At 40.5% G+C, this 26,938-nt stretch overlaps 2 protein-coding genes and 1 long non-coding RNA gene across 7 annotated transcripts in view; 1 reads left to right on the plus strand and 2 right to left on the minus strand.

Annotated features, from left to right (window-relative positions):
- The window catches only part of LOC142795972 (uncharacterized), a 105,406-nt gene extending 81,257 nt beyond the window's left edge, over positions 1–24,149 (minus strand). Inside the window, exon 1 of one of the 2 annotated variants that reach the window (XR_012893459.1) lies at positions 23,877–24,149. This is a non-coding gene — a long non-coding RNA (uncharacterized LOC142795972). Of the gene's footprint in view, positions 1–19,826; positions 20,434–23,876 lie in introns of those variants that run through there. The other variant, XR_012893454.1, reaches the window with a different exon arrangement.
- Positions 1–26,938, plus strand: part of LOC119169944 (adenylate cyclase type 3) — a 1,227,834-nt gene that overhangs the window by 305,334 nt on the left and 895,562 nt on the right. The gene's annotated exons all lie outside the window — the stretch shown is intronic.
- Positions 7,199–15,549, minus strand: LOC142795912 (uncharacterized). 4 transcript variants are annotated; one of them, XR_012893420.1, is made up of 4 exons: positions 11,838–15,158; positions 11,042–11,299; positions 10,327–10,371; positions 7,199–9,768 (listed from the first exon to the last, which is right to left on the minus strand). XR_012893420.1 is itself a non-coding variant. In XM_075886160.1 (3 exons), the coding sequence occupies exons 1-3, from the start codon at positions 11,136–11,138 to the stop codon at positions 9,473–9,475; spliced, it is 432 nt and encodes a 143-aa protein (XP_075742275.1). In that variant the 5' UTR covers positions 11,139–15,549; the 3' UTR covers positions 7,199–9,472. The 4 variants fall into 4 exon arrangements, 2 of the variants coding, with proteins under 2 accessions (XP_075742275.1, XP_075742274.1); XR_012893426.1 differs by having other exon boundaries at positions 10,327–10,449; positions 11,042–15,549; XM_075886160.1 differs by having other exon boundaries at positions 7,199–9,762; positions 11,042–15,549.

Below are 26,938 nucleotides of genomic sequence, written 5' to 3' on the forward strand. Positions count from 1 at the left end.
TGTGTTCAAGCGACACTCCAGTTTCCTCAGATAGGCCCTTCAGGCAAACTGAGAAGGTTTGCCTCATCGAAGACCTGTTCTGAAACAGAATAGAGCTCGACAAATCATTAATAGTGGAGTATTAGGGGTGCTTCTTGTCTGCTTTCACCTTAAGAAAATATACAAAGGACATGTAAGTTCTTTGTAGATGAAGCAACCATTCATTTGACTCAACGTAAAAGCTTTCTACAGGGCTGGTGCGAAAAGCACCCGTAGAAAGGCGGATGCCCAAATGGTGCACGGGATTCAACATCTTCAAAGCACTTTGAGTCGCCGACTGATAAACAACAGCCCCATAATCTAAGCGTGTGCGAATGAGGCTCCTATACAAATTCATGAGACATTGCCTGTCGCTACCCCACGTAGTACGTGACAACACTTTCAGAACACTCATGGCTTCTATATATTTTGTTTTTCGGTACTTAATTTGCGGTATGAAGGTCAGCTTGTGGTCCAAAATTAGGCCTAATAATTTGCGCTCGGCATTAACAGACAGACGTTGACCATTCAATTAAATGTCAGGTTCTGAGTGCATACCTCTCTTTCGGGAGAACAAGACACATGTGCTTTTTTGTGGGTTCAGTCGGAATCCATTTTCTTCTACCCATTTGGTGACCTTGTGCAAAGCTAGCTGAACCTGCCGTTCACACACTGCCAGGTTGCATGACTTGAAGCCAAGCTTGACGTCATCGACATATGTACAATAGAACATATTGCAGGGGATGGACAGGTGCAAGGAATTCATTGTGATAATAAAAAGTGTACAACTAAGTACACCGCCCGGCGGTACTCCCGTTTCTTGAACAAATGTTTGGGAGAGAACACTTCCCACACGCACACGGAATGTCCGATTGGACAAGTAACTCTCGTATATGGAAAGCATTCTACCGAGCACACCCAGGTGAGACAAGTCTCTTAATATGCCAAAACGCCATGTTTTGTCGTAAGCCTTTTTGATATCAATAAACACAGAAAGAAAGCATTGTCTGTGGACGAAAGCGTCTCGGATCTGTGCCTCAATACGCACCAGATGGTCGGTGGTGGATCTACCCTCTCGAAACCCACATTGGTATTGGTCAAGCAGATTGTGCGTTTCAAGTAAATATAAAAGTCGGCGGTTTATAATTTTTTCAAAACGTTTACAAAGGCAGCTGGTTATTGCAATTGGCCTATAACTTGAAACTGAGGAAGGGTCTTTGCCCTGTTTCAAAATAGGCATAACAATGGCCTCTTTCCAGGAAGTAGGTATGGTGCCAGAAAGCCAGATAGCATTGTATAGGGAGAGTAAAGTTTTTCGCGTTTCAAGCGGCAGGTTTTTCAACATTTCATACATGACATGTTCGTGGCCTGCGGCAGAATTACAGCAGGAGTTTAGTGATGTTTGTAGCTCAGCTAAGTTGAAAGGTTGGTTGTATGCCTCGTATTTTGTACACTTGTATTCCAGTTTCTGCTTTTCTATTATTGGTCTACATCTTTGAAAAGCTTCAGTATAGTGTGACGAGCTAGAGACCTGCTCGAAGTGTGCACCGAGGAAGTTCGCCTGATCTTCCAGGCTGTCACCCTGTGCGTTTACGAGTGGGAGTGAATGCACTTGTCTTCCTGCTGCTCTACCAACCATGTTCCAGACTTTAGCATCTTGGGTATATGAATTATTCCGCACAAAAAACTTGTGCCAGCTTTCTCTTCTGGCCTACCGACGCGTTCTCCTGGCCTGAGACTTCATTTTCTTAAAAGTGGCAAGATTTTTGGCTGTCGGTGAGTTCCGAAGCAACCTCCATGCTTTGTTTTGCTGCCTGCGTGCATTTCGGCACTCTGAGTTCCACCATGGCACACGTCGTTTTCCAGGGTGTCCATTCATTTGTGGTATGCTTTTTGTTGCTGCATCAATCAGAGACGCTGTAAAATAGTCGACAGCCACATCAATGCTTTTTGGTTTGGTTTGCTTTATTCAAGACAAAATTGAACATGATTGCCTTGGGGGACACGACTCAAGGCTAAGTAAATGCCTGACTTGGTCGTGCCACCCTGGCAGCAAAGCAGAAACATACCGCAAGCACAGTACGCAGAAAATTACAACATCACGTGTCATCTTACACGGGTACCTTAGTCGAACAGGAACTGCCAGAAGTGTGAATAAAGGAATAGAAATATAAACAGCCCTTATTCGAGTGGTGGCAAATACAAACAAAATGCATGTTTTCTATAAAATAAGTTAACAAGAGCCATCTTGACTAGGAAATGAGTTGCTCTACATGACAAATTACAGTACAATAAACAACAGGCAAAGGGACAACAATGAACAACGTGCAACGAATACAAAAACATCATTCACTACAAATTTAAAAAGTCAAGAGAAGCATCACTTTCATTCACTAGAAACTCTTTCGTTATTTTTTTAATTATCTAGCTGAAATGCCGCGTTCCAGTAAGTGTAACATTGTTGGGTGTTTGTTTAGAATGTTTGGAATTTGTGACGCTAATTGTTGGTCACCGTAGTTCGTGCGTGATCTATATTTGTATATTAGGCTCTTTCTCAGCTCGTATGGCGTTTGTTTTACATAATATGTGTCCAAAAATAGTGATGTATTTAGTTTATACTGGTGTAATTTCTCTAGACATAGCTTATGTCTGTGTAACAGTTTTATAGGCAATATATTGTACATTTTAAAATATGTTCGAGCACTTTCGTGAAGGGGAGTGTTAGATATAGCACGTATAGCACGCTTTTGTAATATCAACAGAGAATTAAGGTTTGTGGTGGTCGTTGTTGGCCACACCAAAGAGCAGTATGTTAGTCGGGAATGTACTAGTGCGTAGTAAATTTGCAGCTTGACATTTCTTGGGACGTAGTATCTCAGTCTATTTAAAATGCCGATTCTCCTGGAAAGTTCTTTTTTTATCGCGTCAATGAGAGGACACCAAGAAAGTTGTTCTTGGAATAGAACTCCTAGAAATTTTATTGTTGTTGTGCGCTGAATCTCGGTGCTCTGGAAGTAAATTGGAGTGCATGGTATATGAGCAACTCCTTTAGACTCGAAAAACATGTACTTTGTTTTAGCGATATTCAATTGAAGTTCATATGCGTTTAAACAGTTTTCCCATCCAAACGTTACCTTCTTTATATAGTTCACATACGTTTGAACTTGCGAAAAATACATTTGTGTCATCAGCGTATAATATTGTTTTCTCGTGTCTCTCGATATTTACGATATTATTATTTATTAGCAGGAATAGGATAGGTCCAAGAATCGATCCCTGGGGGACACCATGCTTAATGTGTTCAACTTGAGAGTGTGTATTATTTACAACAGTATATTGTTTTCTAGACGAGATATAACTCTGTATTAATTGAGCTGTGGTACCCCGAATGCCATAATACGGTAGTTTTCGTAAAAGTAGATCGTGTTGTATACTGTCGAATGCCTTTCTAAAATCCAGAAATATTCCTAGTGTAAAGATTTTGTTTTCTATGTTGTCTAGATTGTATTCTTTGATGCTGAGTAGAGCCGAATCGGCAGACTTGTTTTTGCAAAATCTATACTGGTCTTTTGCTATTATATTATTCGCATTTAGAAAGCCCGTAATGCTCTTATATATAACTCGTTCAGCCATTTTCGCGAACACAGAGAGTACAGATATAGGTCTGTAATTGTTAAGCTCATCAAATGACCCACCTTTATGGATGGCAGTTACTTTCGCAAGTTTCATTTGATCAGGAAAAACACCTGAAGATAGCGTGAAGTTATAAATGTGCGTTCGTGGTATAGCGATAATTTATTTTATTTTTATTTACAACATACTGCTGGCCCACATGGGCCCAGGCAGGAGGAGTAAATTGCAAAACAAAAACACAGCATTTCAAAGGGCGAAAAAGAAACAAAATAAACGCTTACATTTCAATTTAAATGTTAGGTTATGAGAAATCGATCAGGTCAATTGACTCCACTGAATCAATCAATGATAATGACAGTGAGTTTCATTCGTTAATAGTGCGACGAAAAAAAGAAAATTTGAAGGTGTTAGTTTTTGTATGATATGGAGTTAAAGACTGAGGATGATGATGTCTGGTTAGTCTAGTTGATAACGGCCGTAGATGTGGTCCAGGATGAAAAGAGAGTTTGTTATTCTTCAGAAGAAAAAGAAATTTGAGCCTGATTATTTTACGTCTTAATTTCAATGTTTGTATTCCATGAGTTGTCATGAGCGCTGTTGGCGAATCGGTGGAACGGAATTTAGAAAAAATAAATCTAACAGCTTTGCGCTGAACCATTTCAAATGCGTGAGTATTGTGGTTGGTGTGAGGATCCCAGACGGTGCAAGCGTATTCTAACTTAGGCCTAATTAGCGATGTATATGCATGAAGCTTGGTTTCGGGGGGCGCCTGTTTTAGTTTGTGTCGCAGAATACAAAGCTTGCGAAAAGAAGAAGCACAAATGTTAGCGATATGAGAATTCCAACTGAGGTTGTTAGTAATGGTCACCCCCAAATATTTGTATTCATTTACCTGAACTAGGAGAATAGATGGAAGACTGTAAGAAAACTGTCGTTTATGTATTTCCTTTGTTATATGCATGTATACTGTTTTTGTTTCGTTAAGCTTCATGTCCCATTGTTTACACCAAGAATGAACGTTAAGGAGGTTAGTATTCAAACGTCCCTGATCTTCTCGATAAACAACCTCATGATACAATATGCAGTCATCTGCAAATAAGCGAATTTGAGCTGGCTCTGTTATAACATTAACGATGTCATTAATAAAAATCAAGAACAAGAGTAGTCCCAGTACACTACTTTGTGGTACACCCGAAGTAACTGGCAAACTACGCGAGTGGTGACCATCAATAGAAACGGATTGGGTGCGATTGCTTAAGTAGGCGGAAATCCAATTAATGATGAAAGAGGGGAGGCCAATGTATTTTAGTTTGCAAAGTAACTTTTCATGTGAAACAAGGTCGAATGCTTTCTGAAAATCCAAAAAAAATTACGTCGGTTTGACCAGGTTTGTCAAGGACACTTGCAAAGCTGTGAATTACAGTGGTTAGTTGTGTGACCGTATAAAAACCCTTCCTGAATCCATGCTGAGATGAAGAAAGAATGTTGTTGTCTGTTAAAAATTTAATTATGTAATTTGCAACAATATGTTCAAGAATCTTACAGCAGGAAGAAGTGAGCGATATCGAACGATAGTTTGTAATCAGTGCAGTGTCCCCTTTCTTGTGTACGGGCACCACACACGCCGTCCGCCAGTCAATCGGTAGATCTGGGGCCGAATTCACAAAGCTTTCTCTTTGGCTACGCATTTTCTTAGCCAAAAGTTCTCTTATCTGGAGGGATTACTATAGCGCGGGAATGAATTTAACTTATTCGGCACTTAAGAGGGCAAGGACGACACACGATAGCCGATGAAACGACAAAGAAAGAAGGAAGTGTGTGCCGATATTATCAAGGTAGCACGCAAAGCGTCTAGCATCGAGAGTATACGATGATAGCCAATGATTTGCTGCATCTAAGTTTCAGTTCCACGAGCGTCTGCTACAGCACTTACGGGATGCCGCGTACGTTGTAATAGACGTTTTGGTGGGCTGTGCAAAGCCAAGCACTCGCCTTTAATCAACGACTGTAGCTAAAAAAAATAATTGCTCGATGGCCTTAAGCCACCGAGCAATCCATGCACTATCTCGCCAAGTACAAGTAAACAGCACTCCAGGTGCACCACATAAATGAAACCACACATAAATCGATGCATGCAATGTTTGAAAATGTGCCTCGAATGTCTTCCCCTATTTAACGCGACCAGTTACCTTACATTTCATTGAAGCTGCGCTGCAACTTAACTAATTTGGTGCAATCTTGCACGTTATAGTGGTGAACGTAAGGGTGTTTTGTACCTATAGTAAAAGGTTAATTTTCTGGCCCAGCAGACGTCAGGGAAAGTCTCCGCAAAGCAGGGTCAGATGCTCAGAGAGCATAAAAAAGTGGAGTACGCGTTATAAGGGAGTGACAGCCACTCAGAAAGCGAGATGAAGTGTGACTGTCCTTAGGTGTGAGAATCAATGCTAATTAAGAGAGTTTAGTTAATGGGCCAAAACTTTCCTAAATAACGATAATGGAAGCAAACTGAGCATTCATCTAGTTAAAGGGACACTAGTGACAGTGAACTCATAATAGTTGATTAGCGTTGTCACAGGCCAATATATATTTTTATTTTCTTATCTATATTTGGCAAACTATGAGAAGGTAGCGTACGTTAGAGCCGGCTATCCCAACGTCATGACAGTAATGTACAAGAATAAATAGCGCACGGTTATACAGTCACACGTGGCGGTTTATATCTTCTAGTAACCTTGGGTAAACGCATTCTAACTATGTTTTCTATTTTTGACAAAGTTTCACGGGACGTTTTTGCATTTGGCTTCATTCGAAGGAATGACGATATATCAGCAATAGGGCGAACACAAGCACTGCTGCAGTGGACGAGCGGTTACAGCGCTCAACTACAATCTAGGAGGTGCTTGGTTCGATTCGCAGAATCACTGATCACTTTTTTTTTTCAGGAGGTTGCCCGGCCTGACATTATGCGTGGTGGCGGGTACTAGTTTTTTGAGAAGTAGGCTTTCGCACTTGCTTCTTTCACTCCCCTTTTGACCCAAAAGCGCTGTACTGTGCTCCTTCAAAAATTAAACAATTCAGGGTTCGTAATTTTTTCCTCCATCCTCTCTTATTGCAAAAGTGTCCAGTGCTGAAATACCAATATCATACCTGGTATATTACTTTTCACGTGTTTGGATATTCGACCAGCAATCAGTCTTCACGGTGTTTTGAAGAAAATCTACAAGTGCAGTGAGCTAACTGCTTGCAGCCAAGTTGGCTGCCTTTGTAGGGACACGCTTTCGGGCTAATTTGGTGGACATCATCACATGCAGCAAGACCAAAGAGCACGGACAGTTAGAGCTGACGCAAACAGAGTGATTAGTTTGTGTCTTCTCTCCCGCTATTTGTCATGCTGCACGCTTCAGTGTAATGTCGCTGTCAATGGTTAAAATGAACTATAGCAGTTCATCGAGTTCTGCTGAGAGGGTCCCCTATTGTCGAGAATGGAACAGAACAATGGCAATTTGATTTGTGTAATAAAGAGATACCCTGCTTTTGGTTACTAGAATAAATTTCTAAACTGAAGTTTATTTTTTATTAACAACAGTTCCAATGCAGATGAAAGATGCATGGACAAAATTCGTGAATTCAGCTTGACTAGGTTTGTGACCTTAATTGTAATTGCGAACCGGTATCACAGTATGCATAAATATCACACACATATACAACCACGGGTGATAGCCTGCTTATTCTGATTAAAATTGAAAGGTTGAAATCGACATATTCAACCAAGGCAATGTGTACGAGATATGTCATGTAGAGTAGCTATGCTCGAAACTAATCTTCGCAGGTTCGTTCCATGTTACCCAATTTCTTGCCCATGACTGTAGATTGGTAAATGAAACTTCTTCGAACACACATATTCAGTGTAAGGTTACATTTATTTTTATGCAGTACAAAACAAATTGAATTGTATAATGGCTCAAAAGAGAAATAACTAGAAACAAATTCAGCCAAATCATTACCAAACTTACTCACCAAAGATAAACGGATTCTCATTTAAAAGATACATACATACATACATACATACATACATACATACATACATACACGCACACACACATATACATATGTACACCCATACATATATACATACACACACTCAGGTGTAAATATTAAAATGAATGGCTACAAAACGACAATTCTAATACACTCATTTTGAATATACTACAGAAAGTAACTTACGAGAGAAATCCACCGGCACTGTTATGTTTGAACACGGTGTTTCTCGAACCATCTCGCAAAAGCTTGATGCACAGTTTTCCGCTGCTGCCCAGTGACAAGCAGTTTTTTTGAAAAACACAAGGATAAAGCCCTTGACAATATCTTGCTAAAGAAAAGGGCTGTGCATCAATATTTTGTACATGTCTGCAATATCACTCTGTTTATTTACATAGCTTGGCTCATTCACAACCCACTAACAAAGCATGTTATGAAACTTGGGCTGAAAGTTGGCACAGCGCGAGTAAATTCTAGACAACATGTGAATAATACGATTATAAGCTACTAAGCTCCTTGGTGCAAACAGTGTTTATATTGACAGCTATAAGTGCCATTTCGTTTCCCCAAAACACTTCTAAAATGTAGAATCAACTTTATTTAGCTAAAAGTTTCTACTCTTGCGCGTCGTGGTGGCTCAACGGTGGAAGTGACTTTCGGCCAAGAAAACAAAGACCAATTATTTTTCCAGTTCGTGAATTCACCCCATAATAACATTGAGGCAGCTGGTAGGAGTGCTTTTGGACAGAGGAAACCACCACATTCCCACCAGTTGTGGCCTTGGGTAGCTAATTCACTTGGACAAAAATGATGAAAAACACTCCTCAAGAAGACTTCAAAGTTTGGGCATCAACACAGTTCCCATACAGCTGTCTATTAGTCTGCTTGAAAAATATTGAGTTTACTGGTGGGCAAAGACTGCACACTATGTGAGGTGATGCTCCAGTGCACTGCATGCATGTCTTGCTGCTGGCCTCAACTGTGATGTTGCTCAGCACATATGTGTAAAATAACAACTAATACTATGCCACTGCAAAGTAATTATGTGTCATTTGCATGAAACAGGCACCACAATAAAAGAACATAGCAACATTTGCCTTCACAAAGTTCAATAAATGTAAATAAATTTCCATAGAGTTTTCACAGTTCATCTGTGGATAGTAATATTGGTTGTAAGCACATTCTTACTTCCACTAACAAACCATTTTAAGATGCCACATTCAATATTAGAGTATACCAGCACTTTTGTAGGGCTAAACAATTGTACAGGCACCTAGAAAAACACAAGTGAATGCATGCTATAGCTACATATAAAAATAAATACTTTTATTTCTAGTTTGGGTAGAGCTGCATAGATGATAAGTCACTTGCATTACATTATGAACAAACATATCCGAGCATAGTATACGTTTAAAAAGTTACACTTACACAGTAGATAAGTAGACTGTTGAAGGACGGATAGGCAGTGGGATAATACCCAAGCACTAAAATCTACTGTTAAGATATACTAGGAGTAGTGATGATCCTCTTCCTTCCAAATAAAATAATTCGCATAGATTCACTTCTCAGAGCTTATACACTCATGGCATCATTGGTGCTATACAAATGAGTGTACACTGAAGGATTACATCGACTAAGTACATGATTACTGCATCCTTGGCTTTACTTCTTGTACTACAAAGAATGCAAACACAGTTACCATTGGCGACCATAGATGCTGTGATTTCTGGCATGTAAATGTAGAGGCACGCAGGCACTTAACACACATGTTAAAAACTTCAGCTCAAAAATATTTGCCCACTAACACTACAGCAGCCTTTAAATTAATGTCATAGTTTGGTATCTTCCAAGGAAAATTTAAATAATTTTGAATGCAAGCAAATGAACTGCTGAATAATGCACTGCTAAGAAGTTCAGCAGCAGCTGCTCCTGACATCACAATGTGCCCTTTCTGCTGTTGTAAACTTTTAGCAGGAGAACAGTCACTGGCAGTCCCTTTATACTTGTTGGTCTTCTGTGCTCTGTTCTTGATACACTGTTCATGACCGTGGAGCACCGAACCCCTTGTTACTGCTGGAACTTAGAGAAATACAGATCATTGTTACAACCATGCTACATGCAAGAGTGTATAGTTGTCAATTATGTGCTCATATTTACAGATATTTTATTTTCAGAAGCCAATTACAAGCCTCAACACACACACACACACACACACAAACAGTGAAGACTGAAAATATATTTAATATGATACAAGAGCAAAACTACGATGTTATAGATGAAGACATGAAACTTCTGAGAGGCATAAAAAGCCAATAGAGTTTCTTCTATTTCGACTTTACACTAGGTGCGAGAAGTAGACCACAAATAAGTTCACTAAGAAACACAAGTTAGACTGCATTACAACACAACAGCCAATGTTCATAATTTTAGGGCTGTCTAAAATAACCAGCTCGCCATACCGAATATAGGAGCAAATGGGCAGTCTAGAAGACACAAAAAACTTATGGATTATGAGTGTGCTTGTTGCTGACATCTATTATTCTAAATGAAGAAAACCTTTCAAAATTGCACTTCATCAAAGGAAATAATCATACGCAACAAACACAACGGGCTCCTACAGGTGCCACCAACACTCACCATTATTGTTGATACCAGTGTGTTGCCGGATGGATATGCTGCGTCCTGCACAGAACACCAAAGGAGTGCTCCATGACTTGGATTGCGTGTGTGCTAGCTGCATCGCTCTGCTGCTGAAACAGGCTAGCCACAGACAAAAAATTGAGAAGCCATGGCTTTTAACACACTGAACGTCACTTTTAGAGATCAACAATGCATACTTAGGTCAGGTACAATTTGTAGAAAAATATATATCACTATGCAATCGTGGTGAACATGTTTGGCTGAAACACAAGCAACAGCACTGAGAGAGAAAAAGCTTAATTAGGTAAAAGATGCAGTTACTGGCCCTATGTCATCTGAGGCTTCTTCAATAGGTCTTTCTCCTTGCAAGTTGATAACAGCCAGGCAATTTTCACCCACTTGCTATTTCCTTCCAGAGCACTTGATCCACAGAGGGAGTCACAAGCTCGAGAGCTCAATAAGGAATCAAAGTATTTGTGCTCGTTTCAAAGCACAAGCTTTTGAGTCTCAGATTATTGGAGTTTCATTCATAAGCTGCAGGCTTTCAGCTTTCAACATTTTCAATTATCTTGCAATTTAGTTCTAATAATGTTGAATAAGAATTATGTGTAAGAATATTACAGGTATCCACTGAAAGCAAGCATGCTTGGGTTTTCAATTTGTGCACAGTAAGTGGTGTTCACGTGATCGTATGTATTAAAGAAAAACTAACCTTGCAGCCAGCCGTTAGGCAGTTTTGTGCCCTCGAAGCTCCCAAGCAGATTGCAGTCCTTCCAGATGAGGCTGCCATGCATGCTTCCACGCCACATCCGCTGAATGATAACAGTCCCAGCAGTGACATAGGCTTGCACAGTTAGGGAGAACGTGTCCTTCCTATTTTTGTACAGGTGCTCCAAGTAATGATAAGAATTGATGTGCCAGAATGTGCAACCGATGCATCACAGGACCTTAACAAACCAATCTCTGCGATCTGTGAAGAGCCAAAAACGAGATATTTAATTAAAAACAATCATTAAAAGCACTCACTTCTAATAAATATTTGAGGAAGCTATCACTTCGCTAAAGTGACCAAAATCTGCTATATTCACTTTGAAATAAACTGAAGCCTCATGTAAAATTTACGTACCGCAATATATATGTCCTACCGAAGTATAGTACTACCACAGTGGTAATCGTCTATAGAACTAATTTTCCAAAATAACATAATTTTTTTAAGTGCAACCTGGCTCCTGAAAAATAAATTCACAATAACTTTCCAACTGTCAAACGTGGTCAATCGACAGGACCAACCTCATAATCAAACAAGAGCTCACTTGTATCAAATCACAAAATACTTTTTATGTATTTGCTCCATAATATTTGTATGTATATAACAGTAGTAGTAAATTTTTCATGCTTCAACTTACCATAGAGAAACATTACATCTGATGGGCTAAAAAACTTGCACACGTTATAGAACTGCGTGAATTATAGTACCGGTGAAATTTAGTTCTGAAAGGTGAACTCACCGATGGCAGCATTTAGTAGCCGTCGGTGTCGTAAGGAACCAAGTACGGCCAACAGGCAAAGGGCATCTGCAAACTGGAAGCTGCCGATGACAGCAATGAAGGGCTGGCCAGGCGTGCACGTCCATTTGTAAAGTGTAAGAATTGGCCATGACCGGCTGTTGTCAAGACTCTAGTGCCGTGCAAAACGATGGCCAGACGAACTCAGAAACCTGTAGTTAGGCGATATTGGCCTACAACTTCATCCAATGCAAGGCACCAGTGAAATCTTTGCTTTTTTGGGGGGGCTGGAGGGAAGCTTGACGTTCACGGGCTCTCGCTGCCACATAGAACTCTCAATTTGTTACCGAAGAACAGTCTAGGCGCGCTCACAAAGTAACACGATCCACAACAGAATGTAGCATCTCGCAGTTTTGGTTGATCACATCACAGCGCTAGGACTATGGTTATCACAAAAAGGAGAAGTGACGACTTAACAAACAAAAGCGCCAAGCTGCCCCACCACGACTTCGCAGGGCAAAACAGTTATCAACGCTGTCTTTCAATTTTCGGTCACACGAGCACAGCTTGTTCACAAGTCTTGGAACGTCAACACAGCACCACTGTTCACAACGAACATCGTTTCACTCCCGAACAGTACATTGCTCTCAAGTAAATAGAAGCGTACGGGCTAACTAGTGGCGAAGCAAGAACCGAGCGCGTAGTTCATACGTTTCCGTACGTACTTGGGGTCACTCAAGTAACGTGTCAAAACGCTGTCAATCCGAAATGGCGCACCCCTTACAAAAATCCTATATATGGACTTATATAAAAATCCCCATATATGGCTACATCAGGAATTGGGCATATCTGGCCCATATATGGAATCCCCATATATGAGCCGTATATAAACTGATATGTCCAAATCCTGATATAGCCACATATGGGCCTTATATCCCCATATGTGGGTGTTGCTGTATATGGCCATATATGGCTATATATAGAAACATCCATATAAGGTCTTATATGGATGCTTTCATATATGGCCTTATATGGATACTTTTATATAAAGCCATTCAAATGATTCATCTATATTAGTTCAGCCTGTGTCACCGGCAAACAATATAGCTGATCAAATCATTCTTCAGCTAGAAATATACCTGTTTGTTGAAAGGTCTGCATGCAGTCACTATCATCTCCAAAATAAAGGCAGTACATACCCCCTGAACATTCTTGTTCAATTAAGTATCCTCATTATATCTCAAGTTATTCTCAACAACTATTTGCTAGAATGTAACTTGGCATCACAATTAAAGTTTGTGGTGGGCACATGTCACTGTTAGTACACTTTTCCTGAAGAGATACATTCTTTGTGCTTAAATTTATTGCTTACTTATCGACACTTTTTTTATTTATCTATTTATTTCATTACCCACAGCACCAATTGGCATTACATTGGGGGAGCATTTACGAAAAGTAGAATAGAAAAAATACATAGTCAGCCAAACAAATAATCAAAGTCACCTGAATCACAATCTTCAAGAGAAATTCATATATAAATCGGAACATGTTCTAACATATAAATCGGAACAATTCTAACATGAAATAAAACAAATACTTGGGAGTGTAGAGGCAATGCTAGAAGGCAGCTGGTTCCATCTTGTAATTTTTTTTTAAAAATCATTTTGAAAGACGTCAGTCTTGCATGCGATTATTCTTATCTTGAACCTATGGTCAACACGGTCTGAGAAATAGTACAGTGCAAGTAAATATTCCGCTTTATCGATTCCGACTTGACAAAAACAAATAGCATAAAAGAACTCAATTTCAGTTTCGTAAAGATATTTTTCACAGTGTGTTATGTTTAAAACTTTTCTCGCGTGTCAATGGAGCGTCCATAGTCAGTCAAAACGAAATATTGACTTGCTATTGACCGTATGAACTGCGTGTGCATTGAATAACTTAAATGAGTTGATAAACAACTTTTAAGGAGTTCGGTCGAAAGTGATTGGTATGCAAGCTTGTTATGTACAAGTATTGTGACTAATGACCTATAGAACGACTGCTAAAACTGGTGTCTATAGGTCTCTGTGCGCGTGGGAACGGAGGCATTCGACAATATTTCTTGCCAACGGGACACTAAAAATGTACTTTGTAAACGTAATACGCTTTCCATTTTGCCAATAATGCATCATTAACGTAACAGTGGTAAAGAGCTCATTCTGCAGAAATTCCGGCCTAGGCATCGGTGGCTCTCCGTGAAAAATCGTCTTGTCAATGATCAAAAATTGAGAGAATGCAAATAAAACAAATATTGTAAATTTTCGGGTTTGAGTGATGATCGAAATCATGCAGGCAATTTGCATGGCATGCAAGTGCTCCACCGCACAGCTATGCATCTGCTTGGAAATAAAGCATGAATAACTTCCTCTTGTAAATGCAAGGAAAATAACTGTCATGCTTAACAAATACATGTATCCTGCATACAGGTTTCACAACACAACAATTATTATCGCAGCTATATTGCATGATACAAGCGTGCATTGTCATCAAGCATCACAACACGTTATTATCAACGTGACTTTGCGGTCTAAAGACAGCCAACCATTACAAAAGGCACACTGGTTACTGCACGTATTCTCTCACGACTGCGTAGTGGGTCCATAAAGTTCTAAAACATTTTACACACATTATATTGAGAAGCACGTTCTGCTGGGCGAGTTGGTACTTCATCTTAACTTAGTTGCGCGAAAAAATTTGAAGTGCGAAAGGAAGACACATGGACACAGCGCACACTAAGAACTGAAACTTCATTGGAGAAAACAGACATATGTATGCGGTTACGACAACACGTGAGGTGGAAAAAAATGACTAGATGAGCAGACATCTGATCAATTTCTTTCACAGTGTGGACATCGTGTGGTGGACGGCACTGCGCTGTCGTGTGGGAAGTATTATTTAGAATTTATTTATATAATTGTAGATCACAAAGCTTCTCTAAAGGAATTAACAACCATTCTCTAACCAATCATCATATTGTAGAGAGTGTGGCTGCGCGCCCTTGTTTGGAATAGGGTAGTTAAAGCTAGATTCAGTGACACGGTATAGCGCGGAAAATCGGAGAGGCGTATTTCATAAACAAAGCTGGGGATTCATGTGTCACGTAACTCTCACTTATGTTGCTTGCTACTGAGGTAGCTTTTCTGGAAGCGCATCATTTATGCAATCTTTCTGCTCATCTAATCCTTTTCTTTCACCGCACGTGTTCTCGTAACCACATATATACGTATGTCTGTTTTCTCCAACAATCTTTCAGTTGTCAGTGTGTGCTGCGTCTAGGTGTCTTCCTTTTGTATTTCAATTTTTTCGCACAACTCGGTAATTACAAAATATTTCTTGTTCTTTAAACTATGTTACCCCTTTTTTACACAAAATGCAGCCATGTGCGAAACCTTCATTGAGACACTTTCAACCTTCTCAATTACACAGTACTATTCCACAATTAAATTTGTTCAAGTAGCATCATGCAATAAAGACTACACACTAAGTGATTGAATTACGCACAAGAAACAGGATCGATACTGCTATCACGTTCAACTGTGAAAAACGGAGCTTAACGGTCCCCCAATTTTTTCACACAGTAGCAAGCCCTAATGCATCATACCAGTTTATTTGTCGGCTTGCGTAAAACTATCTACAGTGCTCACGGATTAAAACGTGACATCGCATTATTTTGTGTAACTATGTATGCGGGTATGCGCAGTTCCTCAATATAACCACGCGATGTTGCGACGTCAGTAACGATAATGTCGCCTGTGATGTACGCATTCCAGTCAAATTTACACTTATATCACCCTGATTGTAGATGGCGGAAACGACATTACGGGCTATTCTTAAGTTTTTCCATTTGGATCCGTGACATAGCACCCTGTTTTGAAGAATCAAACTAGCAACAAAATTTTAACTGCGTGTCCTTATCAAAACACACGTAAATATAAAAACAAGTGGAACGTAGACGAAGAAAGATAAATTCAAACGCAAGACAAATTCAAACGTGGGCTCATAAATCTCATGACACCCTTGGAGTTGGAGATATGCAACACTTTTTTATTTGTAATTGCGCAAGTTGTAATTTATCCTTGGTTTTTCCTCAAGTGTTAAAATGAGAAAAATACAACACAAGTATATTTACATCAATATATTTATGAAAAGTACAATGGCACGAAACCAACAATTTCCTGGCGTAGATTTTTTGATTAAATAGAGCACTGTCTGGATCAAGTGAAAAAAAGAGAAAATGTCGTATCGCTTAAACAAAACAGCCTAATGACGTAACCACGATTAGCATAAAGTTATTTACTCAGCAAGCATGCAATGTGGTATGTTTTCGAGTTATCATAATATTTATGAACAACGTGCGAAGGTAATGAAAATGATGAACTTACCTTAACATTTAACCGAGACTTCTCTTTCAAGGAGCCTGTTAATCCTGATAACCTATTCACACCTTAAAGCCACCACGTCCATTCGTACTGCTTTAGGAAGAACTTTTGAAGGAACGCTTGCCCGCAAACATGGGTATCCATTTTTTTCTCGCACGAAAAGTTGACGATCGCCAATACAGCAGCGTACAGACGCACACGCACACAAAAACACTTCCACGTCTGTCCACAATTTCGCCACGTACAGCGAAGTAGATTCCTGAGAGCTGCGCGATTATCTTGTGTGAATTGGAACAGTAGTTGAACACGAAATAAGAGCAAAAGGAATGAAAATTAACAAACTCGATCAGCCCGGCACCCATGACTCCGGCGAGCAAAAAAGCAACAATGGCGCGGATGGATACAGTGCATGCCATGCACATCACAATGAACATTACATTACTCCTTGAGATCAATGGTTTACGCACTTTTCACTAGAACTAAATTTTCCTGAGCTTATTGGCGAACGACGTTTCATTTTTTAACAATTATTGACGCAATGTTATTACCATACGACTGAATGTTTGTGCAAACTGTTTTCTTCGTCGTTACTTGAAATGGGCCGCGGCACTCTCTTTCTTGCTGTGTCGACAGACTGGTGTAAGCCACGGCAGGGCTGCAGGGCGCCTACGTGCGCTTCTTCGAACTACGTTCTCCGAATTGTCCACCCATCCGATGGGCGCCCTTTTTTGTATTTTTTTTACTGTGCGCACCTCTTGCAACCAATGCAGTCAGGCGAGCTTTTCGGACAATGAATTTCAACTTACTCCCGCGAGCCGAAAAAGCTGCACGTGGAGGACCTTTGAGACAGGCATTCCGTGGAGCTGAAATCACTGCTTCGTGTACGCTGGCTACGAAGACGCGTTTCAGCCAAATTTTCATCTTATTTCGCAAGGACTTATAATGATAATAATATTATTCAATCAACCAATAATCAATCAATCATTTTTAACGTATCCAAGAACAACCACAGGATTTTTCACGCTGGCGCGCGCGAAAATAAAACAAAAATAAACAATACATTACAGACTGTCCACAGAAAAGCAAATCAATGAAAAGAGCAAAAACGAGCTGTCGAAAAAAATCTATGCACAATGGGAACAACAAACAAAAGAGTAGATATTCATGGAATGGGACTGAAAAATAATGTGGAATATACACAACCGTGCCGAAGGCTTCCTGAAATACGGAAAAGGAAAGAATCTGTTCATATGCAAATCTACGTTAGGACAGGGCAGCCCTCACTGACAAAACAAAATGACTGTAGGCTATGAAAAACATAACGAATCAAGAAAGTTGACGTTGGAGAGACTCGGTATTCTGTAAAAGATAGAGTGTTGAAAGAAGCTGGTAGGTACATGCAACGGTCGATTCTCTCTCGATAACTTACGCAAAGTTTGAAAATTATTACAACCGAGAAGGGCAGAATATCTCACCCTGAAATAGCTTGTAAATAAATACAGCTCAGCGCGATTTTGCCGGCCATTAACTGATGGCAAATATAATATTCCAGCAGTGTTGAAAGGATTCTAGTGAAACGATGGGGGTAAATGCTTATGAAATTTTTCTGGACTCACTCAGTGGCGCTACTGCTGGATTTAGTGAGGCCATTCCAAATCAGATATGCATATGTACTCAAGTTGAGCGCAACATATCACGGTGTACCATTTGTAAAAGGCTGTAGGAGAACCGGATTCTCGCGAGATGTTAAGCCAACAGGAAGAGAATGAAGGCCTCGCATGGCAGCACATTTAATGCAAGTAGAAAAAATTCAGCATGCTATCAAAAAGAACACCAAGATAACTGATCTCATAAAACTTACATAACGACACAGTATGACACCATATGGATTTGCTGTTGGACGTTTTGCGAAATACAACAACAACAACATTAATAATAATAATAATAATAATAATATTAATAATAATAATACACTCATATCATTCTGACATGGCCGAAAACATCTAGCCACATTGAATGAAATGCCAGTGCCCTGGTGCCCATGAATCTCTATACGCGAGTGTGCACTTGCGCAGTTTGGTGAGTATGTACCGGCATACATATCTTATAAGTAAGTGCACTACCGTGTTGGTGTTGAAAGGATATGTTCGCAAGCAGTTTGAATCGTTACGCGCCTGCACAGCAAGGGGCTGTTTACATAATGTAGAGTTTGGCTTAGGTATCACGCCAGCCCGCAAAAAATGTGTAATACTAATTGTATTCACAAGGCAATGTTTAGGCTAATCCTGATGATGGCACGTGCGCTTTAGTGACCTCGACCAAGTAATGACACACCGACACAAAATAGAAGTTTTGTGAATTCGGCAGCCTACGTTAAATGTTGCTATAAAGCTTCAGCATTTCATTACATGGTCCATTAAATATGTATCACGTGTGAGTCAGTTGCACCTTTCCTAACGTACATGTCTATGACGTGAGATTTATTTGACGCTTGCAAACATTACAATAAATTAATTGTTCACTTGTGCAATCATAAAATTTTTGATAAATTTACTATGTGCGCAGCCAGGAACATTACACGTAGCCAAAGGAAACGCAAGATGTATTTTTGCAATAAATTAGTACAACTTTCATCTTGAATGTAATCATAATAGTGCCTGCAAGTTTCATTCACGTAAGTTCTTTTTGTTTTTGAAAATACTCCCTTAAACATTGCACTGCGCATGCAATTTTAGTAAATGGCTGCTAAAAGCAATCGCAGATGAGGGGTCAACAGGATTAATAGAAATCTTGTTATATGAAGGGAGCATATAGCCATCAAAACTTTCAAATAATCAGAAATTTTGTCCACCGATGTGGAAGCTAAAAGTGCATTGAAATTACTATTTCTTGCTGCCACTTTAAACAATGCATTAATGTGAACAATATAACTTGCATGCATTTTGTCTTTACGTAATACTATATAGGATTGCTCTATAATAATAGCGAGGTTCGGAAGCTTCAATACGTTTTGTGACTTGAAACGATTCCTTCCTCGTAAAACATGTCTGCTCTTGTATACATTATTACGTCGTAATAATTGCAACTTATTGTTTCAAACCTAAATGCCATGAAAAATGTACGAGTTAAATTACACGAATGCATGCATATATGCATTCAACTGAGTTGCAACTATCACGTACACAAAGCTGACCTGAAATTTCGGTTTTTTTGCATGGCAGAAACAACATATATATTTAATACTCCTATTGTTATGAAAAATAAGCAGGTCAGCTTTGTGTACAAATTGTTATATATTACAATTCGCATAAAAGTGTGATCACGGTGCTAAATATATACGTGGTTCATCCCAAATAATAGAGCACTTCCACATATAAGGACCCACTTGATATGTTATATATGATGTGGCCGTGCCTTATTTGGCCGGATTTGACTCCTTATATGGGCCAACCGCGTCATATATGGCCGTATATAACCCCATACATGAACCGACTCCGCCAGATATACATCCATATATGCTTATATCTCGCCACATATGCTGCCATATATGCTTATATATGGCCAGATATACCTTATATATGGGCCATGTAAGGCGTTTCCGTAAGGGACAGCACCAAACTGAGAGACTGGAAAATCAAGCGAACGAACTGTTACCGGCACACAAACACACATTGCAGGCTTCTCGAGTGCTAGTTGCCGTCGATACACCGACGCCGATCCCCGCTTGATAACCACACCGACGCACAGGCTTCGCTGCGCTTCACCGTACACCACTGCACTGCCGCAGCTTTCCGCACTGCTTACACGCACCGAAAGAGCTGCTGTAATCACAACACACCCGGTCAAGCGCTGAAGTAACTCGTGCGAGAAGCGTTTGCTGAAAGTCGCACCGACCGATATGCCGTTTACGACGCCATGTTGTTTTCGACAACTGCGCAGCACATAAGAGAGCTCTTAGAAAGTACTTGCACTATTTTCACGGCGTGAAAAAATTTCTCTTATGTGCGAGGGGGGTGATATGACGAACAGGACAGGCGTGCCAGATGAAAGAAGTGTGTTGGCAACGTCACGGAGTGAGCTGATGTAGAGGGTATTGCTTCACAACCAATCACAAGCTTTGCCTGTCGGCCAAGCCGTCGTCTGCTCGCGTTTGTCGTCTGCTTCAATCAGAGCATGCGACAGGGGATTCGCCTTCGCAACGCTATTATTCTCAGGTCAAGTGGTCGCTGCGTCGCACAAAATACATGTCAGTGGCTCTCTCTACCTTTGAATGATGTTCCTGCGCCAAGTTAAATGGCTTGTAATTGATGCAGGGATGAATTCAGCCAAGGTTTGCTTCAGAATCGTGAGGGTTTGCATATTTTCGGTGTCATACAAAGTTACTAGGGTCATTTCATTCCGATTGCTTGCCATATTATCACGGTCCATATCGGTGTCTGAACAGTGAAGGTGAAGATGCATGATTTGTTTGTAGTTCCATGCGTAATCACGCGTACCCCTAATACGCTTTGGTTTACAAAATATGCTTTGTTCCAGATCGTCCCAAAGTGTATCGACAGCTGTATTTCAGAGATCGCAACCATTGGACAGTTAGAGCCAATGAAAGTACACTAGAGCACAAACTTTATGAACCACTCACTGAAAACTTCCTCTCATTTTTATTTCCAATAGCGTGCAAAGAATGTGCTCTCATTAACCTCTTTGGTGGTAATTTCCACCAATGAGGCAAGGATCTCGAGTCGCACTTTTAATTGGATGAGATGGGGCACAACACAACAACATAACAAATAAGGTTGATCCTATGCCATGTCGCGTTCGAATGCACCGACCATTCACGTATCACATTGGTTTTCATCCAACCACAAATCTTTACATGCGTAGTTTTATGCCATTGACGCCCAATAGAATTCTTCAATTACTGCGACTTCGAACTTATTGGACGATGGTGGTTGTCAACACCATCCACTGCGTACAAGGGAAACGACACGCGAAGCTCAAAGCGCCGAAAGAAATAAAAACGCACCAGCAGTCATCAGGCAGCCCTTAATGGGCGTGAATTAACAAAACCAGCCAGGGCACCAAAGTATACCGCCGCGGCAGCAGGTTATAAGTAGCCACATTGTTCCTAAGAGTGGTCCGGACCACTCTTGGGATTTTCTCTCAGCCATGCTGTTTTTACGCACAATTTCGCTTCGTGAATCCACTTACGAGCACTTTTCGGTGACGTAAGCAAATATAGCAACTGCATCACCATCGCTGACATGTTCCCGGGCAGTCACAGCGCGCTTTATTTGCAGCGGCTGATGTGACAACTATGGCCTCTTACGACGTTTTTTGGTTTCGTGAATCGACTTACGCAACAAAATTTCTCTTGCGCAAATATGTTTTCGTAAGTGAGTTTTGTGAATCCGTGCCCTGAAGATGACAAAGATGCATGGAAAATGTATGCGAGGAACGGGGCGAGTGCTTCTGAATATCGACTAAGGAATGCATTAGGAAGGCCATCAGGACCAGATGTTTTTTTTTTCTTCAGGTTAAGTAGCATAGCTACAATACCTGGTAGCGATACAATATCTTCGAGGTCTGAGCAACATACAGGGTCAAGAATAACTTTTTCTGAAGAAACGGAAAAAACACTGTGAAAATACATATTGAAATGTTTTGCAATGGCATCCTCGTCATCAATTAAAACATCATCGATTTGAATCTCGTTAACAGACCTTTTTTTATTTAAGAAATCCCACAACTTCTTAGGGGTTTTCCTTAGAAAATTTGGTAAGATATAATGAAAATAATGCCATTTAGAACGTCTCAATGTTTCACTAAGCGCAATTCGAGCAGTATCAACTACGTTTGTAGATGCTCTTTTTTTTAAGGCGCTTAAGCTTTCTTTTTAAGTGCAAGACGTCTCTCGTTATCCAGGGATTCGACTTTTTTGTTTTCTTAGCTTTATTAGGTATAAAATTATCGAGACAATAAGGGCAGATCTGTTTAAATTGAACCCACAGTTTCTCAACATCTTAACCTTGAAAATTGCTAAACACTACCTCAAGATGGTTCAAAAAGCTCTCATTCATGGCATGAGAAAAGTTTTTAACAAAAGCAATTTTGGGGGGGGGCGCATTACAGGGTTTATCAATGTTATACGACAACAACATCATAGAATGATCGGAAATACCAGGATTCACAGACACTCAAGGTTCTTCGATAGACCTAGAAACAAAAACAAGATCCAGGATTTAAGAGGATGCATCACAAACTCGCGTAGGCTCTGTTACCACTTGTTGCACATCCAAGTTTAGCATAATATCAAGCAAAGGTCCAACATCCGTAAATCGACCAGTATTTGAAAATGGATAGTGCCAGTCAACAGAAGGTAAGTTATTGTCACCTGCAATAATTACTTCATTACTTGAAAAAGACTGTAGGTGGTCGCATAGATCATGCAGAAATTGGGACGTTGCATCTGGAGGTCGATAAACTGCAGACAACAAGAAAGTACGCCCTGAGCAGAACACTTTTAAGGTAACCTTTTCGTGGTTGTCTATCTGACGTACTAGTGACGCTCGAATTCTACATTTTATCAAAACAGCCACACCCCCGCCTCTAGTAGGGCGGTCTCGGCGAAATACATGATATGAGGGCGGAAAAACATCAGTATCGTCTATGTCATCCCGAAGCCAGGTCTCCGTGATAACAACAATATGGGGATTATAACATAACAAAATAGCTTCTAGTTCTACAGATTTGTTTACGATGCTACGTGCATTTATGTTAATAAGTTTTACTCGATTTGCAGTAGTCCACACTGGTCAATCATTTTTAGAATTACGATGAAAGGACGTCATCTTTACTTTAGTCTGAAGATTTTCGTCCCAAATGAAGAGCTCCCCATTTACACGCAGTTTATCATTATTAAGAGTAACAGTCTTTCCCTGTTGTCTGTCATCCTTAGCATTTGCCCATAATAGTTTTCTTTTTTGCAGTGTCTCTCGAGAGTAATCATTCTGATTGGATATTTTCGTCTCCTTAAGCTTGCGCGCGTTTTTCAACAATGTTTGCTTCTCGGTGTAGTCCTGTAAATAAGCTATAATGGGTCTAGGATTGCCGTTTCTACCTAAGCGATGAATTCTACCAACAGATTGGCAAGATACCTCTAGCTTAACTGAAAAAAGATCGTTTAAAACTTTTATTTTTAAGTCTGAGTGTTTCTCAGAAGGGTCTTCCGGAATTCCAAAAATAACTAAATTTGACCGTCTATGCGGTCTTCTAGGTCAGTTAATTTCGATTTCAAGGCATTAATTGATTTTTCGAGTAATTCGACGTTGGTAGCTCGTTTTTCTATTTCAAGAAAGCGCAATGTAATATCAGACATCAATTTTTCTATATTATTCTGCTGATCTCTAAGAGTAGTCATTTCCTCAACTAGCTTATTTTGCCCAGCCAGTAGCTCCTTCAACATTTCTGTTGTTGTAGGACCTGGATTAGCCTCCACATCGCCACACAAAAGAAGCGTACACACACAGAATACATCATAGGCAATTGTAATACACTGCTGTGGGCACGGCAGGAACAGGAGGCCACGATAGTCACTACAAATGCTACTGTAGACGGCACTAACCTGCACGAAGCAAAGAAGGGGGTTTCCTGACCACATGCCTCTGCCTGGTCTGCCGTACCTACTGAAGCTGTAGCTCTGGAAGCGATCTTTTATAGGCCGTTGAGATGACGTAGTCACAGTAGATGGCGCCGTCGTCCGTATTTTTACGAAAAACGGAAGGGAGCCATGATCCAGTTGATATACGGTAGCCACTTTAGTACACGTGTCAGTTGGCAGACACGTGGAAATGTCGATGCAAGAATTCGGTACAAGCTTTTCGGTGAAGCCAAACAGGAGAGCCTGCGCGAAGCAAAAAAGGGGGTTTCGTGACCACATGCCTCTGCCCGGTCCGCCGTACCCACTGTGACTTATAGCCTTTAAATGTGACTATATAATAAAGGCTGTAATGTGACTTATAGCCTTTAAAGGCTTTGGCTTAATGTCGTCTGGGCCGCAAGCACAGTTATCCTTTAATGACGTGATTAGCTTTAACACTTCTTGTTGATCAGTAGGAAACAAGAATGCACTAGATGGTTAATTTGACGCTATATAGTTCTCGCAACACGTTTCCGTGCTGTCTGTTGTAAACTCACCAGCTGTTAAAAAGGATTGGTTAAAGGTGTCAGTGATTTTTAATTTACTCGTGCCCAGTTTTTCTAATTTTATTCGTCTCGATATCTCTTCTTTGTTAATGAGCTGATTTATTGTGTCCCACAGCAGGCGCGCGTCTCCTGAATGAGTGGTGAATTTACTAATGTAGTATTCCGTCTTGGCTATCTTCAAATCTTTGTTCAGTGTATTACGAAATTTTTTGAACTTACGTAAATCGTTTTCGTCTCTGGAAGATAGGAAAACGTGAAAAAGGTTGTTTTTGACTTTAATTCTGTTGTATAGTTCCACTGTCACCCATGGTTTTCTGCATTTTCTGTGTTTTTTTGCAGGGCTTAAGAGGGAAGCACGCGTCATATAAAGATGTCAGGTGTTTAAAAATATGTTGTATGATTTATTAGGATCTCTTTCTTCTATAACCGTGCTCCAGTCAATTCCAGAGATAAGGTTCTCAAAAAGTTTGATGTTGCGGCTAGAATAACTCCTAAAGAGCATTTCATCCTTACTTTTGATTACACGATTGCCTAGGAGGAAGCAGTATGTTGTAAAATGGTCGATAATGTCGGTAGTAATCGCGCCTGCTTTGACATCAGTAGTATTGAAACTTGTAATACATAGGTCTAACGTTGTTTCCGATGTGGCGGTTATTTTCGTTGGGGTGCTAATTACATTCATACAACCATATGCTTCGATTAGTTCATTTGGGTGTACGTAGCTGGTGTTATTTAGTGACACATTGATGTTAAAGGCACCTACCAAGACGGTCTGTAAGCGAGAATCTAGAGATCTCTCCAGTAATTTCTCAATAAAATTCAAAAAGCTTTCTATTGAACCAGTAGGAGGGCGATAAATCACAGAAAATAACACATTGGAACATTCCAACATCATACACTCATAGCTATCACCGACGACCTCAAACTCGGCAACAATTCTATATGGGAGGTTTGCACGGACATGCACACAGACACCACCACCACGCTTTCGTAATCGGTATGCAGAAATGCACTCATAACCGTCAATCAAAATACAATTATCATCTGATGACAGCCATGTCTAAGTAAAGTAAATTATATCAAATGGATAATTAGTTTCCGAGAACAACATGCTTATCTCATCAAAACTCGTTCCTAAACTTCTGGCATTTAAATGAAAAAACTGAGAGCGCAGAGCTGCTTCTTAAGGTTTGAAGATCGCGTAGGAATTCGGATGGTGAAAACGACATCTTGGGACTGGATCACCCGAGAATTACACAACTGTTACCACTCTTCATGATTAACGTATCATGTCTTCGCTTCCCCGAATGACCACTGCTCTTTCGCCATTTGCTCGCCTCACTAGCACGTTACCGTTGGCATGCCACACGAATGCAAAACCCATTTTCCTAGCCCATCCTTTGGTCATAGCGAGCAGTTCTCGCGCCTGTCGAGTCCTGTTCTCACAAATGTATGTGTTACTGTTTCCGCTTTTGAGCTGTCGCTGCTTTGAAAGCCAGTAGTCCCTTGTTTCCTGATTCATGAAGCGCACAATATTGCCACGAGTCTTGCCTGGCTTAGCGGGTAGCCGATGGATCGTTTCAAGATCACTGCGGTTCACGGAGGGAAGTGATTTTTGTTTCGCAATTTCATTCACTTTTGCCACAAGATCCTCACCCTCAGTTTCCTTAATGCCATGTATTTCTAGGTTCATGCGTCGGCTACGATATTCTAGCTTGTCTAAATCTTGTGCCATCAAAACCACATCTTTATCTACTTTGCTTTTCTCTAGCTTATCGACTCTCTTCGACAAATCTTTCGTAGCTGTTTCTTGGGTCTGCAGTCGTTCACTGAATTCATCCAACTTGTTCGACAGAAGCTGCACAGCTGTTTCCATTGATTGGAGCTTGCTTGGCAGAACTAGGAGTGCATCAATCTTAAGTTCAAGTAAGTGGAGTTGCTGCACTACTATGCTATCAGTTGACACCCCTTCCGCATCAGTTCCAGATTTCTGGCCGCCAGTCTTGCACTTATCGCACTTCCATGTTTTTCCCCATTTTTCGCACGCTTATTCCGAAACGCCTGAGCATGCACCTAGGTGGACTGCGAATTTACATTCTGAACAAGCCAGAAGCGGGCGTCCGTCTTCTGGTTCAAGACGACATGAACAACAACGTAATTGTGACATGTCACTGCAGTTTCACACTACAACTACCCACTAACGCTTGGTAGCAGCGGAGGAGAGAAAACAATGGCATAAAAAGATATTCACCAGCCTGTAAAATATGAAGCGAAATCTTAGGCGTGTGCTCGCTAGTCGTGCCGCTGCTGCCAAATGATGGTTCACACCCCTCGTAGAAAATTCGTTGGTCCGAGTAGTGTCGCTGTGGCAGCCGGTAACGTCAACAGCGCAATCTTTCGTTGGCCTCTCTTTTCGATGAAAGAATAATGCCAACACGAGTACCGAAGTGTGCCGGCCCGGATGCGCGGTGCTTTCAGTCA

The sequence above is a fragment of the Rhipicephalus microplus genome, chromosome 2, assembly GCF_043290135.1.
Source record: "Rhipicephalus microplus isolate Deutch F79 chromosome 2, USDA_Rmic, whole genome shotgun sequence".
In the NCBI taxonomy this organism is placed as follows: Eukaryota; Metazoa; Arthropoda; class Arachnida; order Ixodida; family Ixodidae; genus Rhipicephalus; species Rhipicephalus microplus.

What these genes read in the sequence shown, in the direction of transcription:
- LOC142795912 (XM_075886159.1), bottom strand. Translation starts at nt 11,138, where the DNA reads ATGTGGCGTGGAAGCATGCATGGCAGCCTCATCTGGAAGGACTGCAAT. An exon ending in GCCTAACGGCTGGCTGCAAG is followed by an intron (nt 10,372 to 11,041) that starts GTTAGTTTTTCT and finishes TGTTCTGTGCAG; the next exon opens with GACGCAGCATATCCATCCGG. An exon ending in CACTGGTATCAACAATAATG is followed by an intron (nt 9,769 to 10,326) that starts GTGAGTGTTGGT and finishes TATTTCTCTAAG; the next exon opens with TTCCAGCAGTAACAAGGGGT.